Source organism: Stenella coeruleoalba (assembly GCF_951394435.1).
Source record: "Stenella coeruleoalba genome assembly, chromosome: 14".
Lineage (NCBI taxonomy): Eukaryota > Metazoa > Chordata > Mammalia > Artiodactyla > Delphinidae > Stenella > Stenella coeruleoalba.
The window spans coordinates 66447663-66460782 of record NC_137160.1 but is presented as its reverse complement, the minus strand read 5'-3'; the positions used below and the strand labels follow the sequence as shown (position 1 = coordinate 66460782).

Genomic DNA, 13120 nt, shown 5'->3' with positions numbered 1-13120 from the left:
CGTTGGAGTTCCAGAGACAGGAAACAAAGAAAAACTTCTGCCTAGACCACAATATACTGAAAATTAAGGACACCAAGGAGAAAATTCTAATAGCTTCCAGAAAGAAAAGATTTCAGTAGAGAATGAAGAATCAGATGGACATCAGATTTTTGGAATAATATTTTCAAAGTAATGAAGAAAATGAAATTAGAAGGTAAAAGTTTCAGTCCAGGGCTTCCCTGGTGGCGCAGTGGTTAAGAATCCGCCTGCCAAAGCAGAGGACATGGGTTCTAACCCTGGTCCGGGAAGATCCCACATGCCGCGGAGCAACTAAGCCCGAGCGCCACAACTACTGAGCCTGCGCTCTAGAGCCCGCGAGCCACAACTACTGAGCACACGTGCCACAACTACTGAAGCCCGCGCGCCTAGAGCCTGTGCTCTGCAACAGGAGAAGCCACCGCAATGAGAAGCCCATGCACCGCAACGAAGAGTAGCCCCCGCTCGCCCCAACTAGAGAAAGCCCGCGTGCAGCAACGAAGGCCCAACACAGCCAAAAATAAATTAAAAAAAAAAAGTTTCTGTCCAGCTGAGATATCGTTCAAATATGAGGCTGTGATAAAAAAACAAAATGTTCTCAGGTGAACAGCCTCAGAAGGTTTGCCACACAAAAACCCACAATGAAAACAGTAGTCTAAAAGGGGGAGGGAAAGAATCCAGAAGGTGCTACAGTAGTTATATGAAATAAAAGGTTGTGTGTGGGAGGGATTTTCAAAATAATTACTAAGACCAAAGAAAAGCAGAAAATGTTCCCACAACAGTCCAAAATTAAAAGTGTAGATGATGTTAACACAATGGAGTCTAGGGAGACAGAGGACACCAAGGGATGTGAAGGTAGAGACCAACAGAAGATTTTTAAATCAGTAAAAAATATTAAAAAGACAAATAAAAACAGCAAGTTAACACAGTAGAAATAAGTCCAGGCATAATAACATAGTTAAAAAAGCAAAATATTGGGTTGGCCCAAAAGTTTGTTCGGGTTTTCCCTACCATTTATGGAAAAACCTGAACGATCTTTTTGGCCAACCCAATACTAACTGACTGGATTTTTAAAAATCCAGATGCATGCACCTTCTAAGAAAGATCCAAAGCATAATGATGGGCAAAGGTTGAAAGTAAAAGATAGACATATCATGAAAATACTAACCAAAAACCTATAACAGCTATATTAATATAAGGTAAAAACAGACTTTAGGACAAAAGCATTATTAGGGATGGAAGAGTTGCTACATGATAAAACGTTGAGTTCTTCGAGAAGATATGAACCGTATGCATGACACAGACATTATGCATGTAGTGAAAGAGCCTCAAAAATACACAAAGCACACATATTGAGAGTAAAGGGAGAAATGGATAAATCCATCACCACACTGGAAGACAGAGATTTCAACACACCCTTCTCACTTGTTGAGAGTCAAATGGGGAAAAGCAACCCAGCAAGATGGAGAGCAAAAAACACGGGATATACATATACTTATGGTTGCAACAGAGAACAGGCTTTTTCTCAAGTATACGTGGAATTTATGCAAAAATCAATCGTGTACTAAACCCTAAAGAAAGCCTCAACAAATGTACAGAGGGTAGCACACAGACCACAGCCTATGATAAGACAAATTAGAAGTTATGAACAAGATGTCAAAAAGTCCCCACATATTTGGGAAAAAATTTAAGTTGCTAAATAATTCATGGACAAAATAATAAGTTAGAATGGAAATTTTAAAATGCCTAGAACTGAATGAGAAGAAAAAGATATCAAAACTGGCTGGATATACCAAAGGCAAAGCTTCAAAGGAAATGTATTGCCTTAAATAGGTATATAAGCTTATTAAAGCTTTTTCATTCTAAGAAATTAGAGAAAGTGCAGCATACAAACTGAAAGAAAGAAGAAAATATACCTTAAAAATAAAAGCAGAGGGACTTTCCTAGTGGCGCAGTGGTTAAGAATCCACCTGCCAATGCAGGGGGCACGGGTTCGAGCCCTGGTCCGGGAAGATCCCACATGCCGCCGAGCAACTAAGCCCATGCGCCACAACTACTGAGCCTGTGCTCTAGAGCCCATGAGCCACAACTACTGAAGCCCATGCACCTAGAGGCCGTGCTCCGCAACAAGAGAAGCCACTGCAGTGAGAAGCCCATGCACTGCAACGAAGAGTAGCCCCCGCTCGCCACATCTAGAGAAAGCCCGTGCACAGCAACGAAGACCCAACACAGCCAAAAATAAATAAAATAAATTTATTTTAAAAAAAAAACAAGTTTAAAAAGAAGTTGATCTTTGAGGGAAAAAAACAAACAGAAAACTACTGGCAAGACTGATCAAGAGAGAATATAGAAATAAATATTATTAATGTTTTCATTATGTTTATTATATTTAAAGTATAAGATTATTAAAATTCTCATTGGAAGGACAAATTTTTAGAAAAATATAACTTACAAGAACTGAGTCTAGAAGAAAAAAAAAAAGCATGACTAATCCTATAATTAAAGATACTGAAGCAGTAGTTTAAAAATTTCCACAGGGAAAACACAAAGCCCAGGTAGTTTTATAGGTGAATTCTACCAAGTTGTCAAGAAACATATACCTCAATTTTATAGAAAATCTACCAGACCATAGAAAAAGAAATACTTTCCTTTCTTATACTGTGAGGCCAGTATAAGATACCTAATACCAAACCAGGCTAAAAGAGTAGTAGGAAAATAAAAGTTCTACCCTCTTTCACTCATGGATAATCACAATTCCAAAACAAGACATCAGAAAATCCAACAGTATATGAAAAAGATAACATTCTTCAGTCATGTTGAGTTTATCCTGGGTACGCAAGGATGAGTCTGTACTAGAAAATCCATAAATTTGTTACATTAACAGATCTGAACAAAAGGCATCTTAGGTGCCTCAATATAAGATTAATATGCAAAAGTCAGTTGCATTTCTATACACTAAAAGAAAACAACTAGAAAATACAGTTTAAGAGAAGACACCAATTATCATATCAGAGAATATCAAGGACCTTGTAACAAATCTTATAATATATACAAGACCTCTATAGAGAAAATTATAAAACTTTGCTGAGATATCAAGGAAGAGCTAAATGAATGGAGAAAGATACCACGTTCGTGGGTAGAAAGACTAAGTACTATTAATATGTCATGATCTAAAGAGTCGGTAAACCAAACAAAATCCCAATAGTGATTTTCATGGAACTTGATATTATGATTTCTTAATTTATATTGAAGAATAAAGGGCCAGGATATTTCTAAAAAAAAGAGGACTTGCCCTATTAGATACTTATTTTGAAGCTATAGTGAAATAGAATAGTAAGCCTGGAAACTATGCCCTGGATGTGTATATATCTATGGTATATAACATCATAGCACATGGAAAGATGGCACCATCCACTAAAAGGATCTCGGGAAAATGGTTATCCATATAGAAAAACATTAAGTGAATCGTTCCCTTACATTATTATAACAAAAATCAACTCCAAATAAAGGTCTTACAGTAAGTATTAAGTTTGACTTACTGTTAAACAGTAAGTTAAACTCTAAGTAGAGGGACTTCCCTGGTGGCGCAATGGTTAAGAATCCGCTTGCCAGCACAGGGGACAGGGGTTCAATCCTTGGTCCGGGAAGATCCCACATGCTGCAGAGCAGCTAAGACACAACTACTGAGCCTGTGCTCTAGAGCCCACGAGCCACAACTACTGAGCCTATGTGCCACAACTACTGAAGCCTGTGCGCCTAGAGCCCGTGCTCCACAACGAGAGAAGCCACCACAATGAGAAGCCCATGCACCGCAATGAAGAGTAGCCCCCACTTGCCGCTACTAGAGAAAGCCCACACGCAGCAACAAAGACCCAATGCAGCCAATAAATAAATAAATAATGTTCCTTTAAAAAATAAATAAAAAATAAATTCTAGTCTTTCTGTATCCACATACTATTAAAAAGAAACAAAAAACCTCTAAGTAGAAAATATAGATGAGTATCATCTATAACTTACGGAAATATATCTTAAATAAGACAAAAACACTGATGTATTCAATTATATTAAAATGCTTCTGTTCATTAAAAGAAATTTTTCTGGGGCTTCCCTCGTGGCTCAGTGGTTAAGAATCCACCTGCCAATGCAGGGAACATGGCTTCAATCCCTGGTTCGGGAAGATCCCACATGCTGCAGAGCAACTAAGCCCGTGCGCCACAACTACTGAGCCCACGTGCCACACTACTGAAGCCCGAGCGCCTAAAGCCCATGCTATGCAACAAGAGAAGCCACCGCAATGAGCAGAATGAGAAGCCCACGCACTGCAACAAACAGTAGCCCCTGCTCGCTGCAACTAGATAAAGCCCGTGCACAGCAACGAAGACCCAACGCAGCCAAAAACAGATAAATAAATAGGAACAAAAAGAATAACAGACCTTCTAATGAATAAATAAAGCAAAAACAATCCAATGGGAAAGTGCAAGTCATGAACAAGAATTTCACACAAGAAGAAACATGGCCAATCACCATACGAAAATGATAACATCATTGGTAATCAGGGAAATGCAAATCAGAACCACAATAAGATGCAGTTTTACCTTCATTTGATTTGAAAAAATGAACAGTCTGGTAATATCAAGTGTTGAAGAAGATATGGATCCACAGTATCCCTTATACATCACTGGTGGGAACGTGAGCTGGTATGACCATGCTGGAAAGCAGTGTGGCCTTACCTTCTAAAGAAGAACATCACAGACTCTGCAGCCCAGTAATCCCACTTCTAGGTGTATACTCAAGAGAAACTCCTATAAATGTACAACAGGAAACATGAATAAGATTACTCAAAGCAAAACTTGAAAACAACTCAAACTTATTGGATGAAATAATTAGTGTATTCACACAGAGCAATATTTACAGTAGTTGAAACAAATGAACCACAGCAACATACAATACAGATAAATCTTAGTAATATAATATTAAGTTTAAAAAAAGCAAGTCCGAGAAGGTTACATACATATTCTTTTTATACAGTTAAAAACAAGTATGTCTGACATACACACACACTTAAGACATACACACACACTTAAGACATACACACACACTTAAGACATACACACACACTTAAGACTACACACACACTTAAGACTACTTAAAGATGCAATAAAATTATATTAAAAGGAAAGCAAAGGACTGATGAACTCAGGAGTCCTGCCAGTGGCTACCTGAGAGGAGGATGGATTGGTGAGTTTTCCTTATGGTCAGATGTAGGTTTTGTCAGGATTCTACCTTTGGTTTAGGTGGCAAGGTCGCATTAATACAAGCAGGCCGGGGCTTCCCTCGTGTCGCAGTGGTTAAGAATCCACCTGACAATGCAGGGGACATGGGTTCGAGCCCTGGCCCAGGAAGATCCCACATGCCACTGAGCAACTAAGCCCATGCGCCACAACTACTGAGCCTGTGCTCTAGAGCCTGCGAGCCACAACTACTGAAGCCTGTGTGCCACAACTAGTGAAGCCCACATGCCTAGAGCCAGTGCTCCGCAACAAGAGAAGCCACCACAATGAGAAGCCCATGCACGGCAACGAAGAGTAGCCCCCACTCCCCGCAACTAAAGAAAGCCTTGCGTAGCAACAAAGGCCCAATGCAGCCCAAAATAATTAATTAATTGATTGAAAAAAAATACAAGCAGGCCATGTAAGGACCAACATACCAAGTATTATGACTAATTCAAAACTTTCACAGTATCAAAGCAGTATAAAAAGAAAAAAACGAAATAAGATAGATTTAAATCCAACATATTAGTAATTACATTAACTTCCCATAAGCTTTCAGACAAATTTTTAAAAATCAAACTTTATGTGGTTTACAAAAAATACATCTAAATAAAATAAAGACTGGAATAAAAGGATGGAAAAAGATATGTATACATAGAAATACTAACCAAACAAAAGCTGCCTTCAGCTATAGTAATATCACAAAACAGACATTAAAACAAAAGGTCAAAGAGGGACAAAATGATAAAGGTTCAATTTGCCAGGAAGATTTTAAATTTGAATATACCCTGTACCTAATAACAGCCCCAAAATGTATACAGCAAAAGTTGATAGAAATATAAGGAAAAATGGACTAGTTTACAACCAAAGTGGGAGATTTTAACATACTTCTTTTAGTAATGGATAGCAGAAGAAAATGTCTGGAGGACAAGTTTGAACAATAGAACCTTCAGGACAGCTGTAGAACATTGCACTCAACAACTGTGGAAAATGCAATCTCTTTGATTACATGTGGAACGTTTGCAAAAACTGACCATATACTGGGTCATAAAACAAATTTCAAAGAGATGAAATTATACGAAGTATACTGTCTGACTCCAAAGTGAGTGTGCTAGAAACAAAGATGACTAGAAAAATTACCATATATTTATAAACTTAAGAAATGTACTTCCAACTAATCCATAGGACAAAGAAAGTATAATGAAAGTTAGAAAGTATAACTGCATGATAATGAAAATAATACATAACAAAAATGGTAGAATGCAGCTAAAGCAGTAATTGGAGTGAAATGTGTAGCCTTGAAATGCACATATTAGAAAAGAAGAGACATGGGAAAATATTGAGCTAAGCATCCATCCCAGGAAGTTAGAAAAGGAGCAGCAAAAGAAATCCCAACAAAGTAGTAGGAAGACTATACAAGCAAAATCAGTAAAGCAGAAAAACCTAAAATAGGATCAACAAAGTTTCATCTTCCACCAATGAAGAAAACGGACAAACCTCTGACATGACTGGGTAGAGAGAAGGTGCACAGCATCAACATTACAGACGCGAAAGAAGACACTGCTGTCACACACATTAAACGAATAATAATGAGGACATTATGAAACACTTCAGGCTGATATATATGAAAAATTGGACAAGGTGGGCAAGTTCCCAGAGAGGTATAATGTGGCAAAACATGCAGGTCGGTGGAGCCTGCAAGGTGCAGGGAGGAAAGGGCGAGGTGGACACAAGGCCAGGTTTGGGGGGTTCAGGGGGTGGACATGCAGGAGGGGAAGCAGAGAGGGGGCCGAGTGTGTCCCGGCAGCTCACCCCATGGGGCCCCGCAGGGACAACGCGGAGAACATGTACTACTTCTCGGAGCTGGCCCTGACCCTCAACGAGCACGAGGAGGGCGTGGCGCCCACCGACAGCCGCTTGCGGCCCGACCAGCGGCTGATGGAGAAGGGACACTGGGATGAGGCCAACACGGAGAAGCAGCGGCTGGAGGAGAAGCAGCGCGTGAATCGGCGCCGGAGGCTGGAGGCCTGCTCGCGGGGCTGCGGTGCAGAGGAAGGTGAGGCCAGTGGGGAGGGGGGCCCCCGGGAGTGAGGCCAGCGGGAGAGGGCATGGGGGTCTCCCAGGAACTGGGAGGAGATGAGGGGACTGGAAGAAGCTGAGGGGGAGAGAGGGGATTCCCTGGGGGCAGGGAGGGGTGCTGGAGAAGGGGGCACCCCAGGAGCAAGGAGGAGGGCCAGCAGGAGAGGGGACAGGGAGTGGTTTTCTGGGGCGCTGGGAGGAGGCAGGCTGCCCGCCCGCCTGCCCACTGTGCCGCCCAGCAGAGAAGGAGGCCGAAGTGTACGTGCCGCTGTGGTTTGAGAAGAGGCTGGACCCGGTGACTGGGGAGACGGCCTGCGTGTACAAGGGTGGCTACTGGGAGGCCAAGGAGAAGCAGGACTGGCACATGTGCCCCAACATCTTCTGAGCACCACCCTCCTCCTGCAAATACAGGCGGCTGCACAGCCTGGTCCACCTTCTATTTAATGCACTCAATTTAGTACTCAACTGACCTCCCCACCTTTTCCTTCTTATGTTTTTTAATAACACTTTTTTGGGGCTCCCACCTTGGAAGGAGGAAGTGCTGACCCGGGTTCTTTCCAGCCCCCAGGTGCCCCGGGTCTCCTGTGACCCTTCATCATGGACTTGAGCCCCATCAGGCCCCCCAGCTCCAGTTTCCACACCTCAGGCAGGCTGGCCCGGGCCCTTGGCTGCTCCAGTCACCAGCCCCCCAGGGAGGAACTGGCCCCCTCCCAGGGAGCCACTTTTGACTTTTTTAGAAAAAAAAAAGATCTCCATTTCTTTCCAGCCAAGGTATTTAGTAAATATTTTTAGTACAGCACTTGGTGGACAACTTTCTAAGTGTGCTTTCTTGCCACAGAAGTGTCCTGGCAAGAGCCCCTTCTTTTTAAGACATTGGGAAGCCAGATGGACCCCTTTGAGTCGGGAGCATTTTGTAGCTCAAACAGCAAGGCCATGTGTATGTGAGCTGCCCACCCCCCAGGAGCCCAGGACCCCCCAGAGAAGGGAACCAAGGGCCGCCGGGCCCAGGAGAGCACAAGTCAGTTGTCTCTGGAGCCAGAGCCCCACGCATGGTGGGGAAGGGGACACTGAGGGACCGCCATGTGGATTTGAGGGCAACAGCCCCTGCCTAGCCCTGGCCATGCTGGGGCTGCTCCCCAGCCCCACAGAGGCCGGGCCTGCAGGCGCTCCTGCCACAGAACCCAGCCCCAAATCAGCAATAAGACCCAACCCTCGGCTCAGCCTGGGTTGGTATCCTGGGCACCAGAGAACCCAGAGTCCCATCTCTGGGGTGTCCCATCTCAGCACCCCTGAACTCTTTATTTGCCATATATATATATATATATATATATATATATATATATGATATATGATATATAAATATATATAAAATAGCTATTTTGCTTAAATTTTTATGATATGTAGAAGTGAAAAAATGATGACGACAGGGTGCTCCTGTCTGAGTTTGGCCCTCCTGTCAGCTGTGCCCTGCCCTCTCCTCAGATTCCCTTCCAGTGGCTTCTGCCAACTGTGGGGCGGGGGGGGGCCTGGGCCACTGTGGCCACTGTCCCAGCCCCTCAGAACTCCTACTCAACCTTTCACACTTCAATTTGGTCCTGAAAGTTCATCACAGGGTTTTACTTTCTACTCCAGGACTGGTTTTGTTTTTATAAAAAAAAAAAAAAAAGTGAAAACACCAACGTGTGAAATGCCTTAGGGTGCCCACTGGAGGGCGGGTGGGCAGGCATGCAGGCAGCCCCATGAGGCCTGCGGCAGAGCTGTTCAATGTTCCTTTTCTCAGAACTATGAGTGAGCACCTTCTGACCAGTAATAAAAAATCTTGGAGTTTTCCACGGCCCCATTCCTGAGTCTGTGACTGGGTGGAGCAGGGCTGACACGGGAGAGCAGGCGACAGACAGCCCGCAGGTGGCATGGGGGAGGGGTGTGGGGCGCTATTCTGCTCAGCGCCAGAAGCAGGCAGTGGGAGGTTGCTCTGGATGGGGAGGGGCGGGGATGGAAGACCTGGTGGGACAGGGTCTGGGCCAGGAAAGCTGCAGAGGGCTGAGGTGGCACCTACTGGAGGGTCACAGTTTGGCCTGAGGCCAGGCCAAGGCCCTCACCACTCTCCACAGGGAACCCTGGCCCTGGTGAGGTCTAGGGTTGCTCAGTGACCATGACCTGACCTCAAGCAACTTGGATCACTAGCTCCCGGGACCCGAGCAAGGGTGGCTGATCTGGCCCAGTGGGTCCTCCTCCCACTGCCAGCACTTCCAGGTGACAGGATGGAGTGGGGCAGGGCACCACAGGGGCATCAGAGCCAGGCTCTAGCCACCTGTCCCAACACCCCAATGCTGTGGGATCCAAGGCTGGTACCGTACAACTCCTTCCAAGGCCTTAACTTTCCCATCTGTGGGGAGGCAGGCACTGGTGAGTCCCTGCCGAGGTGCTGGAGGGACAGCCCTCACTGGAGAGAAGGGTGTGGGGTGAGGCAACCCCAGGATAGCCCTGACCCAGGAGGCAGTGGAGGATCTGCCAGGGGAGGGAATGGAATATAAGAATAGAATTTTCATATATCCAAATATGACAACAGCAAATAGAATCCAGCCACATACAAAAAACTGATACCCCAAATTGGTAAACATATGCCCAAGCTGGTTTTACACAGTAATGCAAGAATGGGTCAAAATCGGGAAGCTTTTAGTTGTAAATCATTCATTGTACCAACTAGTTCAAGAGGGACTTCTTCTGGATGGTAGACTAAATGCCTGGATTATCCTTCTTTGTGGAAAACTAGACATGTTGGATAAAATTTTAAAACACCTTAAATGCATCCATGTGCTGTAATGGATATAAGGAATCCTCAGGCCAAAAATTAAGTGGATGTGGAAACCTGGGGAGATAAGAGCTCTGAAGTCTGCTTCTCACTGGCATTTACTGAGCCCACTGAGCCTAAGTTTTCACTGCCTCAAATGACCTGCCTGATATAGGGCATCCAGTTTGAGATAATCTCCCTCAAGCTGGGCCCCCAAAGGGCTATACCTTCAATATACCTTCAATATACCTTCAATATACCTTCAATATAATGGTGAATCAAGAATAATACAAGGAAAATTGCTTGTCTTAAAGGTTAGTCATAAGCAGAGCAGAAAAAAAAAAAAATCCCCTAAGAATTTGTAATCAGGAGCAGACCCTCACTTGGCTTCACAGCCCAAATACATGCTATCAGGATGATCCAATAAAACCTCTAGTAGAGAATACAGCACGGTCCCAAATTGGCAATGTCCCCCGTCACATGAGAGAAACAAATCCTCTCTAGAGGTTCTCCCCTTCATTCCAGACCTTATGGAACCCCAGATGTGAAGATGAAAGGAAAACAAGCAGCTCACAGTATAACATCTCCAAACACACAAGGAAATACAACATACACTGGCATAAGCAATGGCCGACAGAAATAACAGCAGAATCAGACATAACAAAACTACTCAATATAGTAAAATTAACAGACACATATAAAATAAGCATGTTTAATATATTTCTAGGAACAGAAAGGTGGCTTGAAAATGAGTAAAAAGCATTCAAAAATACTAAAGAACTTGCAGAAATTGAAAAAAATCACTAAAAACAATGAATAATTTTATAGCAGATTACACACGAAGAGAGTATTGGTGACATGGAAGTGAGATCTGTGGAAATTATCCAGAAAGCAACACAGACACACAAAGAGGTGAAAAGTGTAAAAATGAAATTAAGAGACATGGAGGATAAAGTGAGAAGATCCCACATGTGTCCAATCAAAATGGAACAGAAGCAATCTTTTAAGAGTTAATGACTAAAAAATTAACTTTTGACAAGAAACACCAATATACAGAGTCAATTCCAACAAATCCTTGTCAGGGTAAATAAAAAGACATCCACAGCTAAATACAATATAGTGAAATTGCAAGACCTTTAAAACAACAAAATTTTAAAAGGAGCCAAACTTGGGTGGGGGATACCTTGAAAGAGCATTGATTAGAGAGTTCACTGTCTTCTGACCACCAAAGAAAGTCAGAAGACAATGAAGTGATATCTCCAAAGTAGAAGAGAAAATGTTAGTATTCCTAGTGAAAATATCTTTCAGGAACCAAAGGAAAATACGACATTAACAAAATGTCTTATTAAAACAATACTGGGACTTCCCTGGTGGTCCAGTGGCTAAGACTCCATGCTCCCAATGCAGTGGGCCTGGGTTTGATCCCTGGGCAGGGAAGTAGATCCCACATGCATGCCGCAACTAAGAGTCCACAGGCTGCAACTAAGAGACCACATGCCGCAACTAAGAGGCCGCCTGCCACAACCAAAAGATCCCACATGCCGCAACGAAGATCCTGCACACAGCAACGAAGATCCCACGTGCCGCAACTAAGACCTGGCACAGCCAAACAAATAAATATTTAAAAAAATTAAATGGCTTATGGAGTTAGACTTTGATAAGTATTGGACTGGTCATTCGGATTTTCCCACATCTTACTGAAAAACCCAAACGAACTTTTTGGCCAACCCAATATTATGTAAAACATATAGAGGAATAAGAATACTAAATTTCAAAAACTGAGGAAAAACACCGTATGTGGGAGAGAAATTTTCAGTCAATCTAAAAGAAAGCAGGAAAGGAGAGGAAAAAGGAATGCAGATAAGCTGGAATAAAAATTTAAAAATAAGAAGATGGAAATAAGTTAACCAATATATCAATAATTACACAAAATTTAAACAAATGCTTTGGGTAAGAACAAAAAATATCAAATAAAAACAAAATCCCACTATATGCTAGTTACAAGAAAACACCTAAAACATAAGTACACAGACAAGACAGACATTGAGACAAAAAATATCACCAGATGTCAACTTTCAGAAAATAAAAAAAGCAATCACTTCTTGGCCTTTTGGCTATGATCAAGGGTAGAAAATTTAAAAAGCCACTTTATAATGATAAAAAGTAAAATTCATAGAGTTCTAAAACTCACAGGCACCTAGTAATATCTCAAAATAAAGTAAAATGGACACAATCAGAAGGAGAAATAGATAAATCCACAATCATAATGGAAGATTTTAACATCTCTCTCCCAGTAATGAGAGCTCAGACAGACCAAAAATATCAGCAAGGGTTCAAACAACACAATTAACATCTGGTAACAGGCACATACAGGGAATTACACATAACTGCAAAATACATATTTTTGAAATGCACACAGAACATTTATGAATATTAGCCACATACTTGGGCCAGTTGTCAAGCCTCAGCAAATTTCAAAGGACTGGCATACAGACCACATTCTCAGATCACAATGAAAGTTCAAAATCAATAACGAAAAGATAATTAGAAAAAGCAACCACGTTTGAACATTAAGAAATATGCTTTTAGGGCTTCCCTGGTGGCACAATGGTTGAGAGTCCGCCTACCAATGCAGGGGACATGGGTTCGTGCCCTGGTCCAGGAGGATCCCACATGCCACGGAGCAGCTGGGCCCGTGAGCCATAGCTGCTGAGCCTGCACGTCCGGAGCCTCTGCTCTGCAGCAGGAGAGGCCACAATGGTGAGAGGCCCGCGTAACGCACAAAAAAAAAAAGATATATGCTTTTAAAATAACTCATGGATCAAAGAAGAAATCAAAAATCAGAAAATACAATTAAAAATTAAAATATTATATACCTAAACTTATAGGACATAGATAAAGCTGTACTTAGAAGGAAATTTATAGCCTAAAAGCTCATGTTGTAAAAGAATAAAGGCTAAATAAT

General features: G+C 42.5%; 2 protein-coding genes across 3 annotated transcripts in view; one reads left to right on the top strand and one right to left on the bottom strand.

The window, feature by feature from the left end:
* The window catches only part of OSBP2 (oxysterol binding protein 2), a 33376-nt gene extending 24094 nt beyond the window's left edge, over nucleotides 1–9282 (top strand). For both annotated transcript variants that reach the window (XM_079941743.1, XM_079941742.1), the window contains 2 exons: nucleotides 7115–7341; nucleotides 7607–9282. In XM_079941743.1, coding sequence (XP_079797869.1) covers nucleotides 7115–7341; nucleotides 7607–7749 — 370 coding nt within the window. In that variant the 3' untranslated portion in view covers nucleotides 7750–9282. The remainder of the gene's footprint in view (nucleotides 1–7114; nucleotides 7342–7606) is intronic.
* MORC2 (MORC family CW-type zinc finger 2) overlaps nucleotides 3016–13120 on the bottom strand; it is a 60741-nt gene continuing 50636 nt past the window's right edge. Inside the window, exon 28 of the transcript XR_013831187.1 lies at nucleotides 3016–4817. The gene's annotated coding sequence lies outside the window, so the exon portion shown is untranslated. The remainder of the gene's footprint in view (nucleotides 4818–13120) is intronic.